Raw genomic sequence first — 26261 nt, 5'->3', positions numbered from 1 at the left:
ATTTTCCCACCCTGTGTACACAGGGACTCACTTCTCCCTGTGTTCTGTTCTCTTAGGGAACCGAATTTGTACATCCTATCAGAGCTTTTGGGTTGAACCACATAAAAGGGATGTTTTTCCACCAGTTCCCTAGGATTAAGAGAGAAATTTACCCTAGATGTACTTGAAAAGTAATTGTTGGGCACCCAAGAATGATTTATGTTGTAGAATTTTATTTTAATATTTGTTTTACAATGCAACCATAGTAATTAGGTTAAGGTTATTATAATCATGTTAAGGTGTTTTCAGATTTTTAAAATTAAAGTTTACGCTAATACACAAAAAGGGCCAAGATATGTCTCAGATGAAAACAGACTTATTTCACCCCCTTGGAGACTTCTGCCATTTACCTTTCCACAACAACTAAAGGAAAAATGGGACAAACATAGACTGTAAGCCACTGGAGAGCCAGGACCTGTTTAATTCATTTCATTATCCCCTGCAGCCGGCTCAAGAATGTCAAAGAAAAAGGAATTGAAAAAAGAGTTTTCCTGGCTAGAGATCCTCTTGCCTCAAGCACTGGGTAGCTTGCTCCTCTGACAAAACTCATCGTGCTCATGGGGTGGGGGGAATGAGGGAAATATGTTGGGTGTGGAAGAGAGGAGAAGCTATAAAAAAAGAATAGGAAAGAAGTTCATGTCAAAGGTCCTACCCTTACACAAAGAGAATTAAAAAAAAAAATTCGGAATCCATCAGGTAACAGAGCACCCAGTCGTCTGCTATAAAAATCAGTCGGCATTCGTTCTCCGATTGCACCAATTATATTGGAATGCATTCAGAAGAGCTTTTCCTTATGGAACATAGTTGCACAGTGCAAATAACTAAGAATAAACAAAGCAACTCCCAATAGTTTTAACCAGAAAACTCAATCTCTCTCTGCTTCTTCCAAGTATGTCTTCTTGCAGGGTGCTAAATAAAATACACAAATACGTAATATTTTATTACAGAAATAAAAGTTCAGTCATTGAAAAAATTCGTAATTTGGTTCTTGAAGCAAGATATTTGAAAAGGTGATAATGAGGGCAATTGAAAATGGGCATTATGGGAATGAATTCCACTGTCTTCCTTCTGTTTCCAAGAGCTGGTCAGGCAATGCTGAAGAGCTCCAGCTCTCTGAATGTGCTCCAAGTGGTACAGCTTGCATTTGTGATGCTCCTTTACCTCTCTAGTCACAAAGCCTAGCTCATCGCGGAAACCTTAAACAAGTGCATCTTGACTCTACCAATAGGATACAACAATTCATCACTGAGTCCAAAAGTTGTATTTGAAATCTAAGCATTATTTTTCATAAACTAAGTCACAGGAAAGTTTTCAATGGGTATAAATATTTGAGTACATGTGCTGAGTTCAATAAGTACTTTTAGTAAATGAATATATGTTAGGTCCCCAATACTTAAAAGCACTGTTTCTTATAATCAAAAGATGAATTTTGGTTCAAATTCATTCAAAAATTATTAAGTGGCTTCTACTGGCCAGGTACTATTTGGGAAGACAGAAGTGAGCAGTGACTTTGGGGAAGGGAGTGGGGAGGAGAAGACAAATAAATAAGCATACAGATATGTAACTCTGGTGGTGATATGTGCCATGAAATATAAACTGACCAGGTATATGAATATGGGGGGAGGGGTGGATTTTTAACCATAGAATATGTCAGGAAAACTAAAAGAAGGGGTCATTTGAGTGGAGACCTGAAAGAAGTGAGGGAGTAAGCCCTGTCATTATCTGGGGAGAGCATCCCAGGCAGAGGCAGAGGATAGGTGAAAGCCTTGAGGCAAGGGTGCGCTTGTGCTTGGAATGTTTGAGAAACATCAAGGAACCCAGTGTGACTAGAGCAGAATGAGCAAGCAAAAGGCAATAGGTCAGGTGCCAAGAAGACAGCAAGGGCGCCTGATCCTGTTGACCTTATGTTCTATCAAACGGACTTTGGATTCCATTCTGAGTTTCTGGTTTCTAGGAAACACCATTACAACAACATGGCAGACCTGGAAATCCCTCCCCAATACCCACAGGAAAATCTGGAGAGATGCCAGGGCTGCCTTGCCTTGGCCCGTGATGACTGCCAAGAAACCAGATGCTGTTGCTTGAAAAATACTCTATAACTGCCCAACCTCTATGCCTTTTGATTTCCATCCATAATGAAGCCTCTAAAACAACACAGAATGAAGACAAATGGGTAAGTACACGATGAAAAAAAAGTTTTTATTTAAATTGTTAGAAATACGTATTTGGGAAAACAAAGTTTCATGGAAGGAAAGTAAAATATTTTCTAAGTGTTATTTTTTTTTCACTTTAATCAATGGATAGAACAAATGTTGCTGGTTGGAAATAAACGTGGTTATTATATGAAAATGTTTTTACTATATTTAAACTGAACTTGCTTTTTAATTTCTCAGGAGACTTTGGAAGATTGAACACAAGAATCATGCTAATGAAGAAAATTCTTACCTATGATGAAATGTACAGATTTATTAAACAGAAATTTCATAATAATAATATTAATATGAAATGTGCATGTGTAATAAATATTGAAAGAGATAAGGATGTATTTTGAATTCACTCTTAAATGATCAAGTAAACTTTGCAAGAAATACTGTAAAATATCCTCTTTTTTCCTCCTGTATTTTCTTCTGTGTTTTTTTAATTCAAATAAATGCTTTACCCTGTTTCAGAGCCACCTCCACTAACTGTCATTTTTAAAACTGCAAATTATTAGTATTGCCAATTGGAGAACTTCAGTATATTTTGCAGTATGTAAATATGCCATCTGTATCCTACAGTAATACCCATGGCTTACTCCCTAATTAGCAGAAAGGAATGATACCTTATACATAGCAGCCATAGTAAAAATAATTAGATAGTGTATAATAAACATACAATGTGCTTTATTGTCACTAGATATGATACTAATCATATCTCAATAATCCACCTTGAAAAATCCTTATAGCAGATGAAGCAAGTAATGGTTAATATAAAGGACTGAAGAAGAAACTTAGAAAAATAAAGTTTATATGTTGCTGTGAGAGGCAGGATAGCACAGTGATTAAGAATGCACACTCTTTAGTCAGAGCCACTGTTTACTAACTATGTGATCTTGGGCAAGTTATTTAATCTCTCTGGGCCTTAAATTTCCACATCTTTAAAATAGAAAAAATAATAAAACCTACCCCAAAAGATTGTTGTATGGAGGAAATGAGGTAATGCACATGACATACTTAGAACAGGGCACACTAAAAAGACTCAATTCTTGTAGGCTCTTATTCTTATCCATATATTCTTTTTAAGAGACATTACTCCAAAGATCTTATTCAGAAAAACATTTGGAATTTTTCTTTAATTTAGGAAAAATGTATTAGGGATACAAAGATGAGGAAGATATGCTGTCTTTCAGGAGCTCACAGGAAGGATAGGATAGGAAGGAGAGAGGGAGAAAGACAATCTGATAAACGGTATAATGGAAGCATTTACAAATTACTACTGAAACACCATCACTGGGAACAATTAGGGTTTTTTTCCAGCTTTATCGAGAGATAATTGGTAAATAATTGTGTAAGTTTAAGGTGTACAACACGATGATTTGATATACGTACATACTGTGAAATGATCAGCACAATGGTTAGCTAACACATCGATCATAGTTAGTTTTGAGCGAAGACACTCAGGTAGGCTTTGCTTACAGTAAAGCACCGGAAAAAGATCTTTTTTTTTTTTTTATTATTATTTTATTTTATTTTATTTTTTCCCCCCCAAAGCCCCAGCAGATGTTGTATGTCATAGCTGCACATCCTTCTAGTTGCTGTATGTGGGACGCGGCCGCAGCATGGCCGGAGAAGTGGTGCTTCAGTGCGCACTCGGGATCTGAACCCGGGCTGCCAGCAGCAGAGCGCGTGCACTTAACCGCTAAGCCACGGGGCCGGCCCCGGAAAAAGATCTTATGTTAACTAAAAGTTGAAAAATAATCCTGTAAAATTATTTAATCAAAAGAATATTTCCTGAGCAGAATGAACACTAATCTCTGCAACATGGGAAGTGTTTAGGCTAATTGAGTTTCTGTTCTGCTTTTAGTAATGTCTCCCCCTCCCAGCCCATTCGTTTGGGCTAGTACCCAAAGACTATGCTCCACAGAACTAAGATGTTGACACTTAGGGGCCAACATGGCTTTGAGAAAGCCTTAAGATTTATGAAATATACCACTTCTCTGGAAAAAGGGAAACCACCCTTGGCTATTCATTTAGGGAGGAGGAACTTTGGTTTGTTCTTGTTTTCACTGCCCATGGTGGGACAGAGAAAAACCTTTAAGCATTCAAAGTCCTAATTTAGGGGGGATTTTTCGGAATCTCAATATCTCCTCTAAGCCTACCGTAACACCCCTAGAAAACTCTCGTTACATGATGCAAAATCCCAGCTTTAGTTTGTTAAGAGGGCATAATTCTGAGTGGACCATGGAATATTTATGTCTCTATGCAGCTCTTTGAAGGAATAATCTTATGTTTTTGTGCCTGTTGTGGGTCAGAGGTTCAAATCAGCACTTCTTTCTGTCACTCCTTATATGTTTTACCATAATTTACAGCTCAGCAAGAGGACTCATAAAACAAAAGTGTCTATTTTATTTCAGCAACTAATTCTAGTTAATCAAAGATTTCCAGCCAAACAACCCAGCACGAAACTCTGCATGGAAAATATGAGGAGAACAAAGAATTTTGTCAAATAACACATCTCATGATGTAAACACATATGTCTCTTAAAGGAAATTTTATCGTTGCCACATTATCGGCATACAAAAGGAGCATTCTTGTCGTAGACCTAGTGCGACTGTGGAGTCATCGTCATTGGAAAAAAGAGCCTGATTAGGTTCCCACACAGATATGAATAGACTTTCCTTTTTTAGTGAAATGGCTCCTTTTATTCCTTTTTAAAACAGACTGGTAATTGTCACCCTAAAAACACTGAATTGTACTAGGGCAACATTTGTTTCTGCTCTTTTTTCCCATCTTTTTAGAATCAGCCAATAACATTACTACCCCTTCTGGTTGGTCCTCTTCTGGAAAGTCTGAGTTAATCCACAGCTGTGTGAATGTGAAAAAGGGACACAGCAGGCTAAGTCTGTTGGGTCTCTTGTCTGCTAATAAAGTGCACAGTCTGCAGGACAGATGTTAAGAGGATCTGTTAAATAAGTCAGTGGCAGAGATCCTGACCTCTGCCAAGGAACATTTTATTATTCCAGAAAGGGCACAACTGCAAGGCATTAACAATTAGAAGAACCATAGCTTTTCTTTATAGATTTTTACTCCTTGCTTCATCATTTGGTTGAAATATAGTATCAGGGCCCATTCACTGAGAAGCAATGTGCTAATATGATTGGGTTTGGTACAAACTGCAGATTACAAGATTTCCCAAAATCCCAGGGAAATGGTTGGACCTTGGCTTTGCTTCAATCTTAAACAGTTTTGTTTATTCTGCGTGTATCATTACACTATTTGTACAGTTTCACTTGCCACAGGGTACCATTGTACTAAAGGGACTATGAACCTTACCAAACATAGTTCCCTAACTATTAAATCTAGTGTAATGGGAAATGTAAACTAGAGATCAAATTAATAGAGGAATATCACATCATAAAGTTGTTCACTATACCTTATACCACTTTACCATTTATGGTGTGAATAAAATCATGTCTACCACATGCAAACTCCCAAGTGTGGTGTAAAAGGCACTTTGTGATCTGACCCCTCCCTTACCTTTCCAGTCTCACCTACGATTGGTCTTGTACACTCAGCCTGTGCCAGACTATCGTTTTCTGGCTCTGCCATGCTGTTCATTGCTTCTACCCCCACAGGCTGTGCTCTTTGTCTGGAGTGCTTTACTTCCTCTCTGTGTCTCTGCCACTCTGCCTCCTTCCCCAATAAACCTAGTGAACTCCCACTCTCTTTTCAAGACCCAGTTTTGACATCACCCTGTCCGTGAAGATTGCCAGTACTTCCCCAGGCGGAGCTTAACACTTCCTCCTCCCATAGCATGTTCATTCGGAAACACACCGATTTAATAATTATCACATTGTTACTAGGTTGTGGGCCCTCTGAGGGCAGGGATCAAGTTCTATCGATCTTAGTATCCCTCAAGTTGAAAACAGTGCTTACTACACAGCAGGCACTTAACAAACATTTGGGTAATCAGTGTATGTGTGAACTAATTAAATAATTCACCCTCTTTTCATGTTAATGTAAGTTTATATTCTGCCCTTGTCACTACTACCAGACCCCATAACAGTGCTGGTAGTAGTGACAAGGGCAGAATATAAACTTACATTAACATGAGATATACTACCCTCTTGGCCATCTGTTTCAATTCAGTTCAATTCATCCAAAATTTATTTACAAGAAGCAATCAAATTTAGCTCTTCACACTGTTGCATCACAATTCTGCACATCCTAACCCAGGCCACTTACAAGCTGTGTGGCATTAGTCAAGTTAATCCATCTCTCTGGGCCTCAGTCTCTTCAACTGTAAAACCAAAACATTCACATAATACTTGACAGGGTGGTAAAGCACTTTTCACAAGCATTTTCTTATTCCTCACAACTGCCCTATGGGGTAAGTATTATTTCTAATCCCATTTAACAGAATCTAGGTACAGGGAGATTAATGAAACCAGTGGTAGAGTTAGGATCTGACCCTCGAGGCCTCTGAGGGCCTTTCTACCTCTGGAAATCTATGTAATTTTACAATCTCCTTGTCTATTTGCAAAGCTTTCCATTCAATATAGTGGCATTTTTTTCTTAATTAGTGCGAAGTCCAGGTTAAAGTACCTTAAGTGCTGCCTGGCCATCACTTCTTGCCAAAGAGCACTGCACTGGGTCACATGCTTTATGAACTCAGGAGTGGTCATCAGCATAGACATTAGGACAAAAAGATTTCAAAGAGTCTATACACAACCAGCATGGTCAATCAACAAATAAGTATATTTATATAATTATGTACCAAATTATTAGCCATATATTATCTGTTCTTATCACTTTGAAGTACTGTTCATTTAATTGATTTCTTCTGGAGACTATTACTGTAAGAGGGTAGGAACTTGCTTAGCTTACTTGCCTAGTGTACCTAAAGTACATAGTACATGCTTTAAAAACATTTGTTAAATTAATGAATGAATAAGAGAGATACAAGTATAAGGATATGGAGAGAAATTATATTTATTGAGCATTTAGCATGTGGCTGACGTTATGCTAGGTGATTGGCTTATGGTACTTCATTTAATCTTCACAATATGGGAGGAGTCATTATCCCCATTTCACAGATGAGGAGACTGAGGTTCAGAGGAAATTAGCTCAAGGTCACATAGCTCTTTTAACTGAATAGGTCTTGTGGAGCCAAGAAGCACTGCTTTCTTGAAACCTCCAAGCCATTCACTATTATATAGACAGAAAACATGTCAGAGAGCAAGCTAGCTGCTAAATAAAGCATGTTGTTCCAATACATGGAGGCAAAGCATCATCTGATGGTACACAGTCATTTTCCTGTTTTGTTTTGTGATAGTGTTTCATAATCAGGAAATGTGGCAGAGGTGGATGTAAAATCAGGAATGGCGTGGTTAGATATAGATGAATTATCTATGACTATTTTGTTCTGCAACTAAGAAATGCCTCTTTATTAAAACCATTGATAAATGGATGGAGAAGTGGAGGACTTCCACCCAAATCAGTCACATCCAGACCTCTCCTATCTCAACAAAGCTGCTTGCTCTGGCTCTCACTCTTTGTTGTGCTATGTCTAAGCCAATGATTCAACTACTCGTTATTCATGGGCTGCCCCTTGGGCCCTGGAGCAAACATTTCCTTGGACGTGAGGAGGATGCTCTGAGCAGGTGAACCGCAGCACTGCAGAAAGGAGTATCCTTTTCTATGTGGGCTAAGGAGCTCCTGAACTCTGGAGCGCAATCCCCGTGTAGCGAGGAGTGGGTGGGGCACACACTCCACTCCATTTAGTGACAGTGAGTGTTTCTCCTTCCTTTTTTTCTTTTTAATTTATTTGCTTTTTTCTTTTTAAGCAGACCAAGTGATAATCCACTGAGAATGTGACGCTAAACCACTTTTCCTATAGAGTTTTTAAATTGGGCCTCTGAGAAGGAGTTTGATACAATTCAATGACTGAAGTAATACCTTTGTCCATTTGAGCATTAAATGGCCCGTTGAAATACAGCTTAGTTAGAGGGAATTTCAGAAAATAGTACTTTCTAATTTTTTTTTTTTTTTAATTTCTCTCCCAGCTGACTAGAGCGGAGTTTGGAAAATGCAGCTCAATCACTTTCCACAGCCTCTCAGGTCAGCCTCTCACCAGTGTTAATTAAATATAACCCCCTTAGAATATGAGAGGTTAAGTGAGAGCAACACAGCATTCTTCTCCAATATATTACTGTGAACACAAATGGCCATAATCTGTTTATAAGAAGGCTTCTTTGAGCACAGAGGTCTCACTAATGAAAAATTATAAGAGGAAAAGCAACATAATGTGACAACTGTTCATTGCAAAATACATTTTAAACTACCCATTTCCACATCCATTGTGCTTAAATAACACATATCATAAAGGAAATTGGTGTAACAGATGGTTTCAGCTCTGGGTAGCAAATGCAAACCAGTTTTCAGTGTGATAAAGTGAAAATTTAAAAGACAGTGCATAATTCAGTCAATCTCTTACCTAAAAGTCTTCCTTCCCCTCAAGTGAGAGAATTTTTTCCCAGCAGCTACAAATATTAGTGTTATTTTCTCTTTTTAGCAGATGCTATATCTTCTGTAGTACAACTTGAACAAACTCTAAAACTAAAAAATTGCTGAAATAATAATTCTATACTAGCCATTTTAAATTAGAAAATTCTCTTTAAGCTACCGGGTTTATGGTTCTGAAAAGTTTCATACAGTGTCCAGAGCTATTTGTGAATTAAATCATTTAAAATAAAGCTCTTTAATACTCTATAATTAGTCTTGTCTCTCTGAACATGACTTTACTGTAAATGTTCCTTCCTGACTCTCCTATTGTCCCAAGATTCCTGAGAAGAAAGCAGCCAAGCGATAATTCAACATTATTGCTGCTTCAGTGCACTAATAGCTTAAAGAGCAGCAAAGACTCGATGCTCTCTGCCCCACAGCTCCCGCAGCCTCCTGGCCTGAGGCAGGCATCCCGACCCAGCATCGTCCAGATGTCAAGAGGAATCCCCAGCTCCTGATGCAGCAGGCGCTCCATTCCAGTATGGTCCAACATCTGCTTCCTCTGCTGGCATGCAACCTGCTGAACATGCTCAGAGGGCAGCAGAGGCCAGGGCTGGGCAAGGACACACTCCCCAGCTACTCCAGAAGACTCAGCAAAACTTTGAAATTATAGGACAGCCCGGAAACTCTCAAAAGAATAGAGCTCTGGCATCCAGCAAAAACATTCTAAGCATTTTCCTCAAAATAAAGCTACAGAATAAGACAGATTTCATGATAGTTCTTCTTATTCTTGTTAAATTCTATTAGGCTTGAAGTTTCTTCCGGACAGTTAACTGAAAATTTGGAAAATACATGAACTCTTTGGGATCCATAAAATGTCATGTTGACTTTGAAATTTTTCCCTTTTGTAATTTAATTACATTACTTTAAATTCATTTGAATATTATAAGGTGGGGAATAAGTTATGCAAGAAAGCTTCTAAATAACTATGCTTCCTACATACCAGCCAGCAGAGTTTAAAGCCAAAAATCCTAGTCAAGAAGTAAATTTTAAAAGACATTTAAACCATCTATTATAGTCCTATTTTATTTAATAGATGAGTAATCTGGTCCAAGTCACTGAACCCATCTGAGCCTCACTTCCTTCTTCTAAATATGGGGATAATATTAAAGCACATTTATTATAAAGCCAAAACATAAACTGCTTATTAAACTGTAAAAGACTATATAATATGTATTATGTATATATTTATATTATTCTTATATCTATTTTGTTTTATTTTCAGAAAGTCTGGCTTCTTTCGTAATATACAATTCACACATCAAATACAGGTTCTCTGCCAAGACTGATTCCACTCATCCTACGAGATCTCAATAAATAGCATCCTACAAAAACTAATGAAAAGCTCCCAGGTCTTCACCAAATTTCATATTTACTTCACTCTGAAAGATAGGCTTATATACTATTACAGTCAGAAATAATATTCCTTTGCTGAAAGCCAGAGTATACAGTGTGCTTAATACAACTGAAAAGATGAGCCTGAGGAGAACTGTGACTATTCTAGACAGAAATGACTGGTTAGAAAAAAAGTCTTAGTTTTGAAGATCAAAGTGAAACAAAGAACTGAGGATAAACAATCAAATAGGCTCAATTTTTAAAAATCTGCCCATCCAGGTTCAGGTGGATAGGTAGAGAGGTAGGTGGGATATTTCTGTTAAGATGAGTAAATTTGCAATCCCAACTCTTTATTATTTACTACTTATTTCTTTCCTATTTTCTCCTTCCCCCACTAGAATGTAAACTCCATGAGGGCAAGGACTTTGTTTTATTCACTGATATTTCCCCAGCATCTAAAACAGGTTCTCTCAATCTTGGCACTACTGTTATTTTGGGCTGGATAATTCCTTGTTGTGGGGGCTGTCCTGTGCATTGTAGGGTATTCCACAGCATCCCTGGCCTCCACTCACTAGATGCCAGTAGTCTCTCTACCCCTACCCCAAGTCATAACAATCAAAAATGTCTCCAGACATTGTCAACCAAACCCTAGGGGGCAACACTGCCTCTGGGTGAGGATCACTGGTCTAGAATAGTACCTGGCGCATAATAGGCACTAAATAAATATTTGTTGAAAAATTGAATGATTAAATTTGCTATGTTTGGATTTTCATACAAACTTTTTCGAATTTCCTGAGCATGGTCATTTATAAGCTCCCTTTTAAAAAAAAGATTTTGATAGAACTTTAAGATACAAGTGTTATGTCATTGTAACAGTCCTATTCAAAGCTAACAAGTGTAATTTTAAGTAACAAGAATTTAAAAACAAACGATGTAATACTTCATTCTTTCTTTAATTTAAATGAATAAATGAATTAGAGTAAAAACTTGATAAATATCACAAAAATGGATTTTATAGATTAAAAGCAGCTCTATTTCAAACTGGCTTCAAATGAGCACTGTATGTTTGCATTTTGTAGGGTTTGAGATAGTCAACACATATATACATTTTAAGCAATAAAACTTTTATACGTATCTATCATTTATTTATTTTTGCTTTAGTTCATATTGCTCAAGATCAGCAGCATTAGGGAAATCACTGATAAGGTGCCAAGGATCATGGTCTAGGTCAATTTATATATTATGACATCAAAGGTTGGTTACAGGGATTATAGCTGGTGCTACAAGAGAAACACACAGTAAGGAATGAACTCAACGCAGTTTACTAGAAATTAAGAATTCTATTTTAAGTCTTTGCTTCACAAAATGACCAAGAGGGTAGAGGTCTTGGGAAATTTATTTGGCTCTACTTTGCCTCCATTTTTTAGTCTATTAAAAGGAAATGCAAATACTTAGCTAAACCCACATTAAATGATTATAAATATAAAGGAATTGGTGTTTATAAAACTGGAACAAAATAATGTTAAATTAATTCCTTTCAATTTGATTCAAGATGACCCTACTGATGTCATCAATTATAAGGGAGGAATGAAAGAAGGAAACATACAATGATTTTTTTTATCCACACAGAAACCAGTACAGAGTACATAGTAGATGTTTGGTGCTTGTTTATTTACATTTAATTGAGAAAAGAATCCATTATTAGTGCTTGGAAGATATGTAAGAGAATCTAGTTATTATCCTAATCCTAATAATCTAGAACAGTCAAAATAAAGCAAGATAGTTTCAAATCAGTACAGAGATCTTAAATTGGTACAAATTTTCCCTGAATTTACAATTTAGATGGATTTGCACAAACACGCATACCTGCAGCATATGAACTTTTGTACAAATAAAACGGAAAGGAAGAATTGGCAGGGTAGTAATAACCATGTGCTAGCCCTAGTAGTCAGAGTTTTAACCCTCCACTGGGGCATGTCTACCAGGGGAATCCATCCAACTATAGCTTCTCAATCTCTTTTAATTAAAATATCATTTAAAAATATTTTTAGATTGGAAGAATTAATATTGTTAGAACGTCCATATTACCCAAAGTGGCCTACAGATTCAATGTAATCTCTGTTAAAATCCCAATAGCATTTTTTACAGAAATAGAAAAAACAATCCTAAAATTCATATGCAACAACAAAAGACCCTGAATAGTGAAAAGCAATCCTGAACAAGGACAAAGCTGGAGGCATCACACTTCCTGATTTCAAAATATATTACAAAGCTACAGTAATCAAAATAGTACGATACTGACATAAAACAGGTATATAGACCAATGAATAGAACAGAGAGCCCAGAAATAAACCCAAACATATACAGTCAAATGATCTTTGACAAAGGTAACAAGAATACCCAATGGGGAAACGATAGTCTCTTCAATAAACGGTTTTGAGAAAAGCGAATATCAACATGCATAATAATGAAACTGGACTTTTACCTTAAACCATACACAAAAATTAACTTGAAATGTATTAAAGACTTAAATGTAAGATCTGAAACTTTCAGGTACATATCCAAAGGAATTGAAATCAAGATCAAAGTGTCTTCACTCCCATGTTTATTGCAGCATTATTCACAATAGCCGAGGCATGGAAGCAACCTAAATGTGCATTGATGGATAAATGGATAAAGAAAATGTGATATATACATAAAACCTTATTCAGCCTTAAAAAAAAAAAGGGAGGAAATCCTGCCATTTGCAACAACATGAATGAACTTGGCAGACATTATGCTAAGTGAAATATTCCAAACACACAGGACAAATACTATGTGATACCACTTATACAAGGACACTAAAATAGTCAAACTCATAGAATTAGAGAGTAGAATGGTGGTTGCAGGGGCTGAGGGAGGGGAAATGAGAGGTATTAGTCAGGGGGAACAAAGTTTCGGTTATGCAAAATGAATAAGTCCTAGAGATCTACTACATAGCATAGAGCCTATAGTTAATAATACTGTATTGTTTCCTTAAAAACTTACTAAGATGGTAGAGCTTATGTTAAATATTCCTATCACACAAAATAATCATCATCATCGTCATCATCATGATAGTAGGAGGAAACTTTTGGAGGCGATGGATATGTTTCTGGCATAGATTGTGGTGTGGTTTCACAGACATACACTTATCTCCAGACTCATCCAGTTGTATATAGTAACTACGTGCAGCTTTTTGTATGTCAATCAAACTTCAATAAAGTGGTTTAAACAAATGTTTTTGTCCTGTTCAGTCTGTTCTGTTACCTGAGATTTCAAAATATTTCATCACATCTTTTTCTGATTTAAATTTCCTAAATGCTACATATCCTGACTTATTCTATGGTTAGAAATTGGAGTGAAGCATTTTCTAAAACATTAGCGTGTTTTGCTTTCAAACCTTCAATATATCCTTAATCACTTCATCTCTCTGGTTTCCAAGGTAGCTCATTAGAACACATACACATACAGATATATGATACATGATATCAACCAAACAATATCTCAAAACTCCAGTTTGGTAAAAACAGGAATAGAAATACCCGTCACTATTTTAAAAACCATTGCATCTTACAAACAGTCTATTTAAATACAAATATTCACACACTGGGAGCTCCCTGTTGAGTGGATTAATTAGTGAGGTTGGAGCTAAATGAATGTTGGTGGAAATCTTACATTAGGAAAGAGAGAGGACTGCACTGATTTTGTAATTCCAAGGTCCTGGGCTCCTACTAAACCATCTCTGTGAGTATAGCTGAACATCCCATCAATCAAATAACTTAAACACAGTGATTAATAGGGCGTATGTGAGAAGAGCCATACTCTCTCAACTTTTAGGTATTACCTTAAAACCAACTGAAAATCAAGTTTCTAAAAGAAAATCCAGTTTACCCAACGTTTTAATTTGTGGGTAGGTATAAACTTGTTCTGCTTCATTGAATACAATAAGTCAGATTTCCAAACATTAGGAAATGTTTTCATATTTTGCATCCTCTCTGGCTTGCCTATATTTCTTTAACCTCCATCAGGATTCACTTGGTACCTGTTGTTTTTCTTAAGAAGCCAACCTAGAAGTGAAAAGTTGTTTACAAGAAATAATGCCTCCTAAATACAGAACACTTGACCAAACATATCCAAAAAAATGTTTTAAAAGAAGCTTGGCCCCCGGATGGCCACCAAAGATGAAATTCATTAATTCATTGATTTTACCAAATACTATGCCCGGCAATATTAAGGATTCAACAGTAAACAAAAAAGACAAAAATCCCTGAATTCAGTGACTTACATCCTAGTAGATTAGAGCTGCCCCTAAGAAGCACTTTAGGCAGCAAAGCTAGAGTAGAATTGACTGCTTATTGGGATGTTGGAGAGCTTTTCCCTATTCTGATGATGATTTTTTGTGCAAATCTAATACATGTCTCATTATTCAATTCACTATTCAAAACTACCTTGAGAATAAATATTATCCCCTCTTAACGAAGAATAAACTGAAAAAAGAAGGTAATTTGAGACTAATACAGGACAATATAGCAAGTAAGCAATAATGGAAACGATGATCTATGATTCTGATTCCAAAGTGGAGCTCATTCTGTTAGTCCACAGCTCATCTATCCCAGCTGTAATGGTCCTCACAAGTTCTGTCACACTCTTAAAGTCAAATGGGGTGAGGGAAGGCTGATTAAGAGAAAAGCAAGCATTTCTTCTCAAAGCACAACCCCATGGTTGGCATCCTCAAGACAAGCTTTGAATCAACGCATTCCTTTTTCTCCATTGGGTAGCCAATAACAGGTCACTCTAATCAACTCTTTATTCAACTCTCTACTAGAAATCACCACCTCCCCCAAGCCCACCCAGCAAAGCTAACTCACCCTCTCATTCCTCTACAGAGTGTTTACAATTGCAAACCAGAAGACAGGGTACAAGCCAGAGAAGAGCATCAAAACACAATATCATAAAGATTCAGGCTGGAACTGAAATAGAAATAGACGGGCACGTCTTCACTTTCCATTTGTAGCATGAAATTTGACAATATCATTTAAATAAAATATGTATTTGTATTCACTTTTGCAAAAACTTCAATTGTTCTCCATCTTTGCAAACTTGGCAAGACTTTAACAGTTTCATTTAAGAATAACTTATGGTTGATAGGTTTTCCTAGTGTTGTAAGGCTCTAATTATACTCCTTTCCTCAACTCTCCCCTAAACTATACATAATGCCTATAAAATAAAAGCTAAAATGTAATTATATTGATATTTTTAAATTTTTCATATTTAATTCCTTTCATTTAGGCAACTATCCATACTATCATTATAAGAACTTATCTGTTAAAATATGTTCCAACTAAAGCTTGGTAGGCTTTGAATGCTCGATAAAAATCATTCTCTGAGGCTAATGAAGACAGAAACTCTGCCTGTAACAATATTAAATTTGTTTTCTCTGGTGATTCACAGAAGTGAGCAATCTGTCAGTAATACACTGAGTGAAATTACTTGTCTTGTAGGAATAACTGCTGACAGTCACTTTATCTCAGGGCTGACCCAAACATCTCCCTGCTGACAAACAAATTACTATGTCTAACTTTGAAAAGGTAACTAGCTTGTTTTAATTTTGATTGGTCTTTCAGAATCCCTTATACATACATTCAGTCCCATCCTTCATTGTATTTAAAAAAAAGCAACAAAAAGTGTTTGGGGGGGACAGGTTTGAATTAATGAGTAAGGAAAAAAGTAAAGAAAGAAAAATCCTATCATTTGGAGCTAAGAAACAGAACTGTTATTGCTTCTTTCCAAGACTGTTATGCAGATAAAACTGGCAAGTGTGTCTACCCAACATTAAGACTGGCAGCGCCGCCAGTGACTGACTGGGTGAGTGAACACATTACCGAGACAGTATTGTAGGAATTAATTTTCTTCAATAAAGTGATTTTTAAGGCTCATATATTTCACAATCTAAACATATGTCACTGTTTCATAAACAAAATAAATGGATTAAAATAATACATTACCAATATGCTGACATGTGGAGATATTTTAATTAGAAATTCTTAAGCTGTGTGATATTTAACTGCTGTATTTGCTAAAGAGAAGCATGCATCATTTAATAAGAAGGCACGAGACAGGTGTATCACTTTGCATGATATGGTACCAGATTGTGTTTAATATAAGCTACAACTATGAGACAACATTACTCCCAATTAAAAACAAAACAAAACACTCTAAGGATCTATTCTATTGAAAGTAACCACATAAAATGAATCAATACATTAAAGCCACTTTTTCATTAAAAAAAAAGTCATTCAGAGCTTAGTTTCTGAGACAACATTTCTTCAGAAACAATCTAACATCTTAGCTATTTAAAGGCCATATTTACATGACTGCCTCATTATACCGGTCCCCCTTCCTTAACATCCTTTTTGACTTACTTGAAGGACCAATGCTAACATAGCTGAGGAAAGCAAATGGCAACTGGTCCTGAAATTTATACGGGTAGAGAATTGGAATAAGTAGCAATATAATATATTGTTTACTGTAGCAAGTGCCCTCTGTTCTCTAAAGGTCAAAAGCACTATAATCTTAGAGTTACAGTTTCTGATTGTTCCCAGGGTTAAATACATTATCAAAATTAATGGTTCAAGCCCCTCAACCTTCAGATATATGAGTATTCATGCCTCCATCTGCTGAACTGTTCAACTAAAAACAGCATTCTTCGGCCTTCTCTCTCTTAATATTGTGCCCCAGAGGCAGAGGAAACCATGCCTTACATCAGCACAGAGTACCAAAAAAAAAGTCTTTCCCAAATCTTCCTTATTTTGAAGAAAGAAAGAACTGCAATATGTAAGAAGGGTCTTTCCACTTTAAATACCTTTTCTCCACTTGATAACAAAATTTCAGGCTTCCAGGGTGTAACTATAAATTCTGCTGAGATTTACCCATGCTCATTAATGTGAGAAGGTGCAACGTTTGAAGGAGAAATTGACTGTAACATCAGGTGAGAGGACCAGCGTGAATAGCGCAGCAGAGTACGTGTGGAGGTGGTGGTGTGGTGGTGGTGGGGGGGGGTGGTATGTGTGTGTTGTGGGCTTTTCTTCCTAAGAATCTCTGTTTAGAAATAAAACCAGTTAACACAATTGTAATGCTTCCTTAGAATCAACAATTTATCATGTTCATGATTGTTAACAGAGCTCTGTCATTTTAGCTTGTCAAAGGGAGGGGAGAAAACCCTAGCCAGAAAAGAAACTAGATTTTAAAACCAAGAAGTTAAGATATTAAATTTTCTCTCTACCTGTGCTCAAGATTTACAATGTTAGTGTCTGTAGCAGCTTAGATATGCGTGTCTACTGTGATCTTCATGAATGCCCCCATAAAACACCTTATACTCATACCAGGAAAGTTTGGGAAACCTGCCTTTCAGACAAGGTCAATCTATTCTAACCAGTGTACCATACAAGCAAACAGAGCAAAGGTTTCCTGACATGCAGGAAAAAGGTACAAAAAATGGAACCAAGAGAACAGAGTTAGAATAAACAAAAACCCAGGAAACTCTCAAACCAACCCAACTTAAACTACAAAGCCATAAGGGCTCCCACCTTAATGGGTTCTCTATTTAGCCTAATTAAAGTGACAGACATGTGGCATATGCTGTGCTTCCAGATCAGCATTGCTACAGCACTACATAGATCTGGCACTCACATATATGACATCATGGTTTCCAGAACCCAACAGAAGCCAGATTTGATAGCATCAGGGGTCAGTGATGGTGGGGGGGAGAGAAGCCAACCTAAGCAAAAAATTAGTAAAAAAAGAGATTGGATAGAAAACTGGCTAAGGGAAGGTTGATGGGATGGAACATAACATATCAAGAGAAAATAAAAGTCAAAGAGGAGAGGAAGTCTTGACTTTGAGCCAAGGCCACCTGCTTTCACATTCTTCCAAGCACTTAAAAGTTTAACAAACTATCTGTTCTGAACGGGTCAGCTTGCTAACTGTCATCACATAGAAAGGCTTGTTCCCAATGTCCAGTTATCTCTTTGTTTAGCAATCCTAAGCATAGTAGATTTTCAGAATAACCAGAAATATGGCACCTTCTTTACAGCCAAAATAAAGCCTTAGAAAAGAAATCCCTTCTGGCTGTATAGAAGACAGCAGATACTCTGACAGTCTATGTCTGGTCATGTCTGGGTGGAAACCCCCTGTATACCTCTTATATCAAAGTGAAAAGGAAAGAGGAAGATGGGCAACAAGCCCTGGAACTCTTCCTTAGGCTACTTCCAAGATGGCCTCTGATCATGTCCTCTTCTTTCTTCTCAGGAGTGAGCTTTCTCTATCATTTTCCAAAAATGCAGACTCAAAAGCAGCAGAGAAGATAATGTTAAAGGGACACTTTATTGATTACGTAGCATTTGATATGTATCAACTAGCACAGCCAATAGGAGCTGAATATACAACTTTGCTAGATGTAATTATTTTATTTTTTTGAATTGAATTTCCCATCCCAGGTTAGAATATAAAATTTAGTATTAGATCTAACCCAGAAAGTTAAAGTGTGTTTCAGTCTGAGGTAACTTGTCTCCATTTTTTTGTGATTCAACAGATAGCCGGCAACTCTCCAGTATCTGATAGTCCTAGAGAGGGACTCCATTGATACAGGAGAGGAATTAAGCATGAAATTGGAGAGAGGAAGACTGAGTCTCTGTAGCAGAAAAGGGCTTAGTTTTCAAAAGAGCCACATAAGCCATCTTTTCCCAAGTAATAAGAATATCCCACAAAAACAACAAAGAGCTTTATTGGAAGTTAAATACGAAAGGGATACTATAGAAGTTTAGGGGCAAAAAGCAACCAGTCAGGCCCAGGCACCCACCTCTACTTCAACCTGAGAAAACTAAATTAGGAAATCTGAATTAGGTAGAATTAGAAATCCTGGGTAATAACTCTGACTCCGCGAATATTTTGTAGCCTTAGTTAAATAACAATCTCTCTGAACCTCCGTTGTTGTCTATACAGCAAAATTATATTTTATCAACTTTACAGGGTTGTTACACAGTCAAATGAGACTTTTTAAAATGCTCAGTGTTTTTTAAACACTATACAGCACCATTATACATTTAAAAAAGCAAGAGTAAGGGAAATAAAAATAGTTTTGAAGATACTCATAACATAAAGAATTTGCCTAAATATAAATCAATAAACAACCTAATTCAGGGCATTTATTTGGGGTTTGCCTTTTTCTCTGAAAAAAAGAAGCAAAAATGAGCCTCCTTAGGAATGAGAAAAAGGGAAAGATTACATTTTAGTGTTTAGGTTGAGTGCTTGCCACTTTTAAAAAAAGCCTAGAATACGACTGAACAATCCAGTCCCCCACCCAATGAAGCACCAATGGAAGCATTCATACCTCAATCTGTTTGTGGTTGTAAGAATGGCCACCACCATGTTCAAAGGTGTCCAAACTCCTGCCAAAACGGTCACTTAGGCCCTTTAGCCTTGGGTTAATTTGTGGGTGAGAGACATGACCCTTCTGTTTAGTAGCATATTCAGAAAAAAAAAAACAAAAAACATACTGTCAGAACTCATGAAACAGAACACATATTTCTAAATCCAGGATACTGATCACAACAAAGAATAGAAAGTAGAAGGTTTAGGACCCAGACTCTCTTTCATAGAAACTTGGATATAGGATCAAACAATGGTACTGGTTCTTATTTCTGCCTCTGACTCGAGAAGACACTCTAGCATAGCTATGAGAAAAGGGGAAACAGAGTGGGTTTACTACGAGGGAGGTTTCTTTTTAGATTTTTACCAACTGCAGTAAGTTCCAGTGTTAGTTGTGGGAAAGGGAAAGGTTTGGAAGAGAGTTAGGGTTGCTGCCCTGTTATGCAAAATTTCTAGCTCTGCTAGGCAAAATGGGTAACATCTTCAAGGCTTTCTGGAAAGGCTTATGACAAAAACTTCTCAAACTATTGAAAAATTCTTTACTTGTAATGCTCAAAATGATGTTTTTTCATGGTAAAATATTTGTATATTTTTTATGTTCAAGTCATAGAGCGAATGGCAAAGAAGAAATAAAAAACTCCTAGCCAGATGCTATTCCCTAGATTATTTAAGAAAATGCAAAAATAATCATAGTAAATTATAAGAATAAAAAACTATCTTTAAACTTTCCACTGTATTGAAATTTGTTGTTATCATATATATTCTAAATGTTCAAATACTGAATGCTTAACCATTACTTTAACGACATTATCTTTCTGTTAAAACGTATATTCACATTTAAAGTCAATTTCCCATTAAAATGGCAGTGCTAGAAGGATGTAAAGATGACCTAGTCCTATTGTAAACCCCTCATTTTACTGTGAAGAAGATAAGGTGCAAATGATTTTTTATTCAGCTTCCAAAATACTTTCTCCCCAAGATTAACTTTATAAGTAAAGAACACTAACCCACAACTTGGTCAGACACCATGCCCAGACTTTTGAGCTGGCGTGAAGATGAGGATGAGGATGAGGATGAGAATACTCATATTCAGGAACAATATGTTTACTTTTTACCAAATAGCTAAAGTAATGTGGTAATTATAACCCCCTATTCTATGAGCTGCAAGAAGGAAAATGTCCCACAAAGTTTTCTGTTTTGATGCTTATGAGTATAAGCTAATCTGGACATAAATGGAGACATGGATGAAAAATTGATAAGGAGAAAGTGCACATATCCAATAACAACAGCCATAAAAATTGTAAAACCATTAACTCACCTGATATACATCATATAGCACTAAATCATAATGTCATTTTTCCTTTAAAAATATTAAAACTGGCAGTTTTCTCTTCTATTTGCAGTATGGTAAGTACATAAGGTGTTAATCCCTCTAGGCTATGCTTAAAAAATTATTTAACATTCAGGCCATTATTTAGCATACAGCTGGTTAGCAGTTTTCCACTAAAGTACTGGCTTGTATCCCACATTTTTTTCTTCTGGCACTTACCTGGAGCTGTAAAGGGCTGAGTCCAGAAGCAGCAGCAGCTGCCATTGTTGATGGAATGAACTGTACGGGGTAGTTATCACCTGTCGGAAAGAACAATGCATACAGGTTTAGACAATGCACAGGGAATCGCGGCAGACAAGTACAAACATGGTCCTTGGATTGCCTGAGCTTTACAGCATTGCTCTAAGCCCAAACATCTGCAGAAACAAAAGGCTTAGTTGGGCACAGACTTGCAGTGTTGCCTTGGAACTTTTTGTTAACAGATAGCTGGTAGGCAAACTGGCAGAACATGAATGTGATGTTAAAAAAATTAAATGTGCAATTCAAGCATGTTCACTCCATTACAAATCTTGTAATACATCATTTTTTTAAGAGTAAAAAAATATGTTAAAGCCAGGCTGACACTCAGTTCACTGAGAAAGCTTTAAGGCTTTTCTATTAGAACAACAAAAAGTTTTGGCTTGGTAGGCAAGGCAGAGTATTAGAGTCCAAAAAAAGATTATGAGCTATTGACTGGCCATAACCCTAAAATTTATTTTATAAAAAATAAAGAAAAAATTTTAAAAATGCAACCTCTTCAACTTGATAGGGGTGAGAGGGAAGCTAATCTTATCTGCCAACATTCTGTGAAATGCCTGGTATCTCAATAAGAGTAGAAACCATACCTTTCTGGATTAACTTCTGGTGGAACCAAGTAAAGAATCATGCACACTAGGCACTTATCACTTATCCTCTGATGACGATTTGATTAAATAACCACACATTTTACGTGGGATATCTGCATTAAAGGTCTGGTAGAGAATGCATGGTTCAGCAGAGATCAATGTTACATCTTAATGTATTTCTGACTGCAGACCACTCCCAAATAGGGGGAGGAAGTGCCTTCTGTGACCTGGGAACACAGGCTGTGTGTAGCGACATGAAGAACCAAGAGAAAGTGATGAGGAATGTATTGTGATAGTGGTAACTGAAATCAAAATTAATACTTGTGGATAAATTACACAATATCAGTGATTTAATGGAGTATCACTTTGGCTTCAGCTACTTATTTAAAGTCAGTGTTATGTACTGTCTCTAGGCTATATTTTAATAGGCTGTTCCTCCACACATTTTTGACATTTATAATAATCATGCTGTTTTGCATGAACTTTTCCACACTGAAAGCCGAATGTAATAATGAAGAGACAGTGTAGAAAGAATCACAGTAATAAAGGTAGTCAACTGGAAAGCAATAAAACCTCTTTTTTCTGCATGGACACTAATACCTGGAGCCTTCTTGGTGCCCCCGGTTCCTTGGAACTCATCCTGCTTGCCACATGAAGCGCTACTCAGCTGGCCCAATGTAAATGTTAAGTTGCCTTCACTTTTAACAAATTGTTAGCTTCTAATCTACACAGTCTCTTTGCATCATATCCATAATACCTCATCAGACCATTGAGCACAGTGTGTGCTTGTACACAGTCCAGTAACAATTGGCTTCTGATTGCATATGGAGTGCTGCTACAATGCATTCACTAACACTATATTGTGCTGGTCTCCTATGGAGTAATGTTCAAAATATCTGATCTTGTTTTTCCCCTTCCATGAGGTTGATTTTGGTTTGCAGTGCTACATGAGCTTTTTAAAGAAAATAACTTGGCCAAATTATTTTTTATAGTAAATGACTGTCGCTTTATGCTTAAATAATTCTACTGATATTCTTGATATTTAAACGAAATTATCTGAGGAAAGAATATCCTAATCTAAGTCAAATAGTATTTCTTTGGTCAATATCTTATCAGGTTAAAAAAAATCACAAAATGATGCTGAACTAATGATGCTTCAAAAATAGGGAAAAAAATCACCATTCCAACCATCAACATGGAGTGCCTCCCGGAACATTTTAGAGCTGTTCTTTCTTTAAATATCATGCATTATTCATACTAACTCTAAACCACAACCCCCCTCCCTGTAAGTTTAATACCAATTGCTTTATTTGCACTAAAACATTTTTCATGTCAAACATATTTAAAAAAATCAAACTCTAAAAGAATTCCCTGGGGCACTCCTTTTTTCATAGCTGTCATGCCTCTATGCTATGAAATAGCTGAACTTTTTTTTATAGTTTTTGGCTTGCCAGTTAATTTATTTCTATCTCTACCACACCCTGTAGTACTCTTCAGCTCACCTGCTGGCTACAAACAGCTTTCTTTCCACTGCTGACAAGCATATTTTTAAAACGTTCTTAACCTTTCTGCTGGTTTGAATCTGTATATCTGAATATAATCTTTGGAAAGCTATTTCTCCAGAACACATCATTGTATCAATACTAAAAGTAAAAACGAATACATTAGAGCAACAGAGTACATCACAGAGAATGATCAGAAGAGAGAGAAAAAGGGAAAGGCAGGAGAAGGAGAAGATAAGGGCGAAGAAGAGGGGGGATTTAAAGATAGAAGAGACAAATACCAGAGGGAGAGGGATTTAGGGTATTACGAAGTTGAATTTTTTAATAACAAAGTTACATGCTTTCCCCCCTTTAATTTTCTCTCTGTAAGAGTCGACCAAGAAAAAGTTCTCAGTTGCTGACTTGGCAAGGAATCAGTCAACATGTTGTAGCAATTTTTTTCAAATTTGTCTCTGGATTTGAAATGCTTGCGTGAGGACCCATTCTTTTTAAATTTGTACAAAGGAAGACGAAGCCTGTTGGAACAGGTTGGCTTTCGGCGCTGCTGTAATCTGGCCCTTGCTACCTCTAGTGCAAGAAGACAACCTCCAAAAGCCAATTTGAGAAATAACGCCATTCCATAAATCCATCTTTCCAGCCTTCTAGATTTTCCAACTGATTATTTTTATCTGAAGATTACAGAACAAATGCGAAACAGGATTTAAAACCTATGGAGTTTGTGCCCGACATTAATTTCACTTGTCACAATATGCAACGTTCCTTCAGAATCAAAGCAGCTCCACAGCAAGAGTCCCTAAATGAGAGAAAGTACATTTTTTAATTTTCAGGGAAACTGAAATAAAGCTGAAACTTATTAAGATAAACACGGGAGAAAGGGGACCTCGTACTAAGAACCTAGGACCTGTTAGACTCAGGCTAACTCCTACAAGACTACTACTTTATGTAATTCAGACATAAATTCCACTTTTATTAGAGTCAAAAATCTTGTGGGTAAAATTCTATCTATTTATTTTGATTCTTCAGAAAGACAAGGGACTGGAATGGTTGTAGTCTTCTGAGACATCAACTTCAGATATTAACATATTGAGGAAACCATTTAGAAAGCTGGGGAGGAGCAGAGAAGAAAAATACATTAAACTAGGAGACAGGACTCAAAGATTCTTCAGTAACTGGTTCAACATGGGACTGCAGGCTCATGCTTCCTTTTCCACCCTCCAAAACAGAAGAAAAATACAGTACACATTCCTATCTCACAGATGTGTGGTGGCATCATAAGATGATGGTAAATTATTTAAGTTGCCAAACAACTTATAGATAGACCCCACTTTTATGGGCTATTGTCATTCTTTCTACAATATGGAAATATTTCAATCACAATCATCAATATAGACTTGGACATGCCACCACGCATCTTGCTTGGATGTATGTATTAAAATAGCAAAATATTACAACTTCTCTATCTTCTGAGGGACCATCATAATCAGTCTGAATTTATCTTTGTGAGACATCACGCTCTAGCAAAAGTTAGCAGGTAATGGGTAACACATATAGAATTCTAAAAATAAAACAAAACCTTCAATTTGTTCTGAGGACAAGTGGACAAAATATTGGCAAAGATTATAGCACATATGGCTGAGATTACCATGCTCTTATTTCTTCTGCTAAATTTCTCCTTCTCTATTCATCAAAGAATAGATCAATAATGAGATGAGTCTTGATTGTAGGACTTTTTCTAAGAGGATCTGCATTGTTTTCCACACATTTAAAGAAGCTAAGAATCAAGGATCAATCTTCATTTATTTCATAGATGCATTCAGACTCTTGGCCAATCACATGAAAATCCATGGAATTTGTCACAATAGCAATTAAATAAGTGAGTGTGGATGAACTGATATAAATCCATCCCCATTACCAGAAATCAACTTAATATAACAACTCAAAGTTCATACCTTAATGATGGCTCATCAGTGATATAGCCTCCATATATGAAGGAGGGCACAATTAAAATAATCTTGCTCTCCATAAAACTAGGTTAGTTTACATGGGTGAACATATTTTCTTCTTGGACTTCAACATTCTTATTTAAAAATGAGAGTACTACCTGAAATTTTTTACAATGTTATAAACCAATGTTACTGCAATAAACAAAAAATTAAAAAAACAAACAAAAAAAAACCAAAAAATAAATAAATAAAAAAATAAAAATGAGAGTACTAACCTGAAGAACCTCAGAAATACTTTGATTTCAGGTAGATAGATTTAATTAATCAAGTATTCCAGCAATAGTGGTTATACACCTCTGCTTTAAAGATTCTGGAAGAGGTGGAAATGGCTAGCTTTACAAGACGTCATTTGGATAACCCCAGACATATAAATCACATTTTTTTCACAGCAAAGAAAAAAGCTAGACTTTTCTTAACGTCATACACACTTAGACTAGGTCTGCAAGAGTGTAAAATATCAAATCAGAGAACTTCAGTCTGAATTCTATCTCTAGTAATTTCTACATGCGATAGCTTGGAAAAGTTAACCAACTTCTTTGATTTTTAGTTTCTTTTTTTCTTTTAACAAGATAGAGATAATGCCACTGATATCTTAGAGTGGTTATGAAAATTAAATAAGAATATATACGTACATATATACACACACATATGTACACACACACATATATATCTTGGCAGATAAATGGTGCTCAATAAATGCTAACTGAAATAAAGGAATTAAAAAGAAGCATTAGGTAACAATTGTACACCAATAAATTAGATGATCTGGAAGAAATGAACAAATACTTTTTTTTTTTTCTGGGAAAGATTTGTCCTGAGCTAACATCTGTTGCCAATCTTCCTGTCTTTCTCTTTTTTTTTCTCCCCAAAGCCCCAGTACATAGTTGTATATTCTAGTTGTAAGTCCTAGTTCTTCTATGAGAGCTGCTACCACAGCAGAGCCACTGACAGATGAGTGG

General features: G+C 36.4%; 1 protein-coding gene across 3 annotated transcripts in view; it reads right to left on the bottom strand.

Moving 5' to 3' along the window:
- The window catches only part of SOX6 (SRY-box transcription factor 6), a 582258-nt gene that overhangs the window by 94801 nt on the left and 461196 nt on the right, over positions 1 to 26261 (bottom strand). For all 3 annotated transcript variants that reach the window (XM_087433166.1, XM_087433167.1, XM_087433168.1), the window contains 2 exons: positions 21133 to 21212; positions 19546 to 19668 (listed from right to left, as the gene is read on the bottom strand). In XM_087433166.1, the coding sequence (XP_087289292.1) occupies positions 19546 to 19668; positions 21133 to 21212 (203 nt within the window). The remainder of the gene's footprint in view (positions 1 to 19545; positions 19669 to 21132; positions 21213 to 26261) is intronic.

This window comes from Ceratotherium simum, chromosome 7 (genome assembly GCF_057802395.1).
Source record: "Ceratotherium simum simum isolate JZ-2026a chromosome 7, ASM5780239v1, whole genome shotgun sequence".
Taxonomy (NCBI): domain Eukaryota; kingdom Metazoa; phylum Chordata; class Mammalia; order Perissodactyla; family Rhinocerotidae; genus Ceratotherium; species Ceratotherium simum.
Note: the sequence above shows the minus strand (reverse complement) of the source record. Positions and strands in the feature narration are given on the sequence as shown.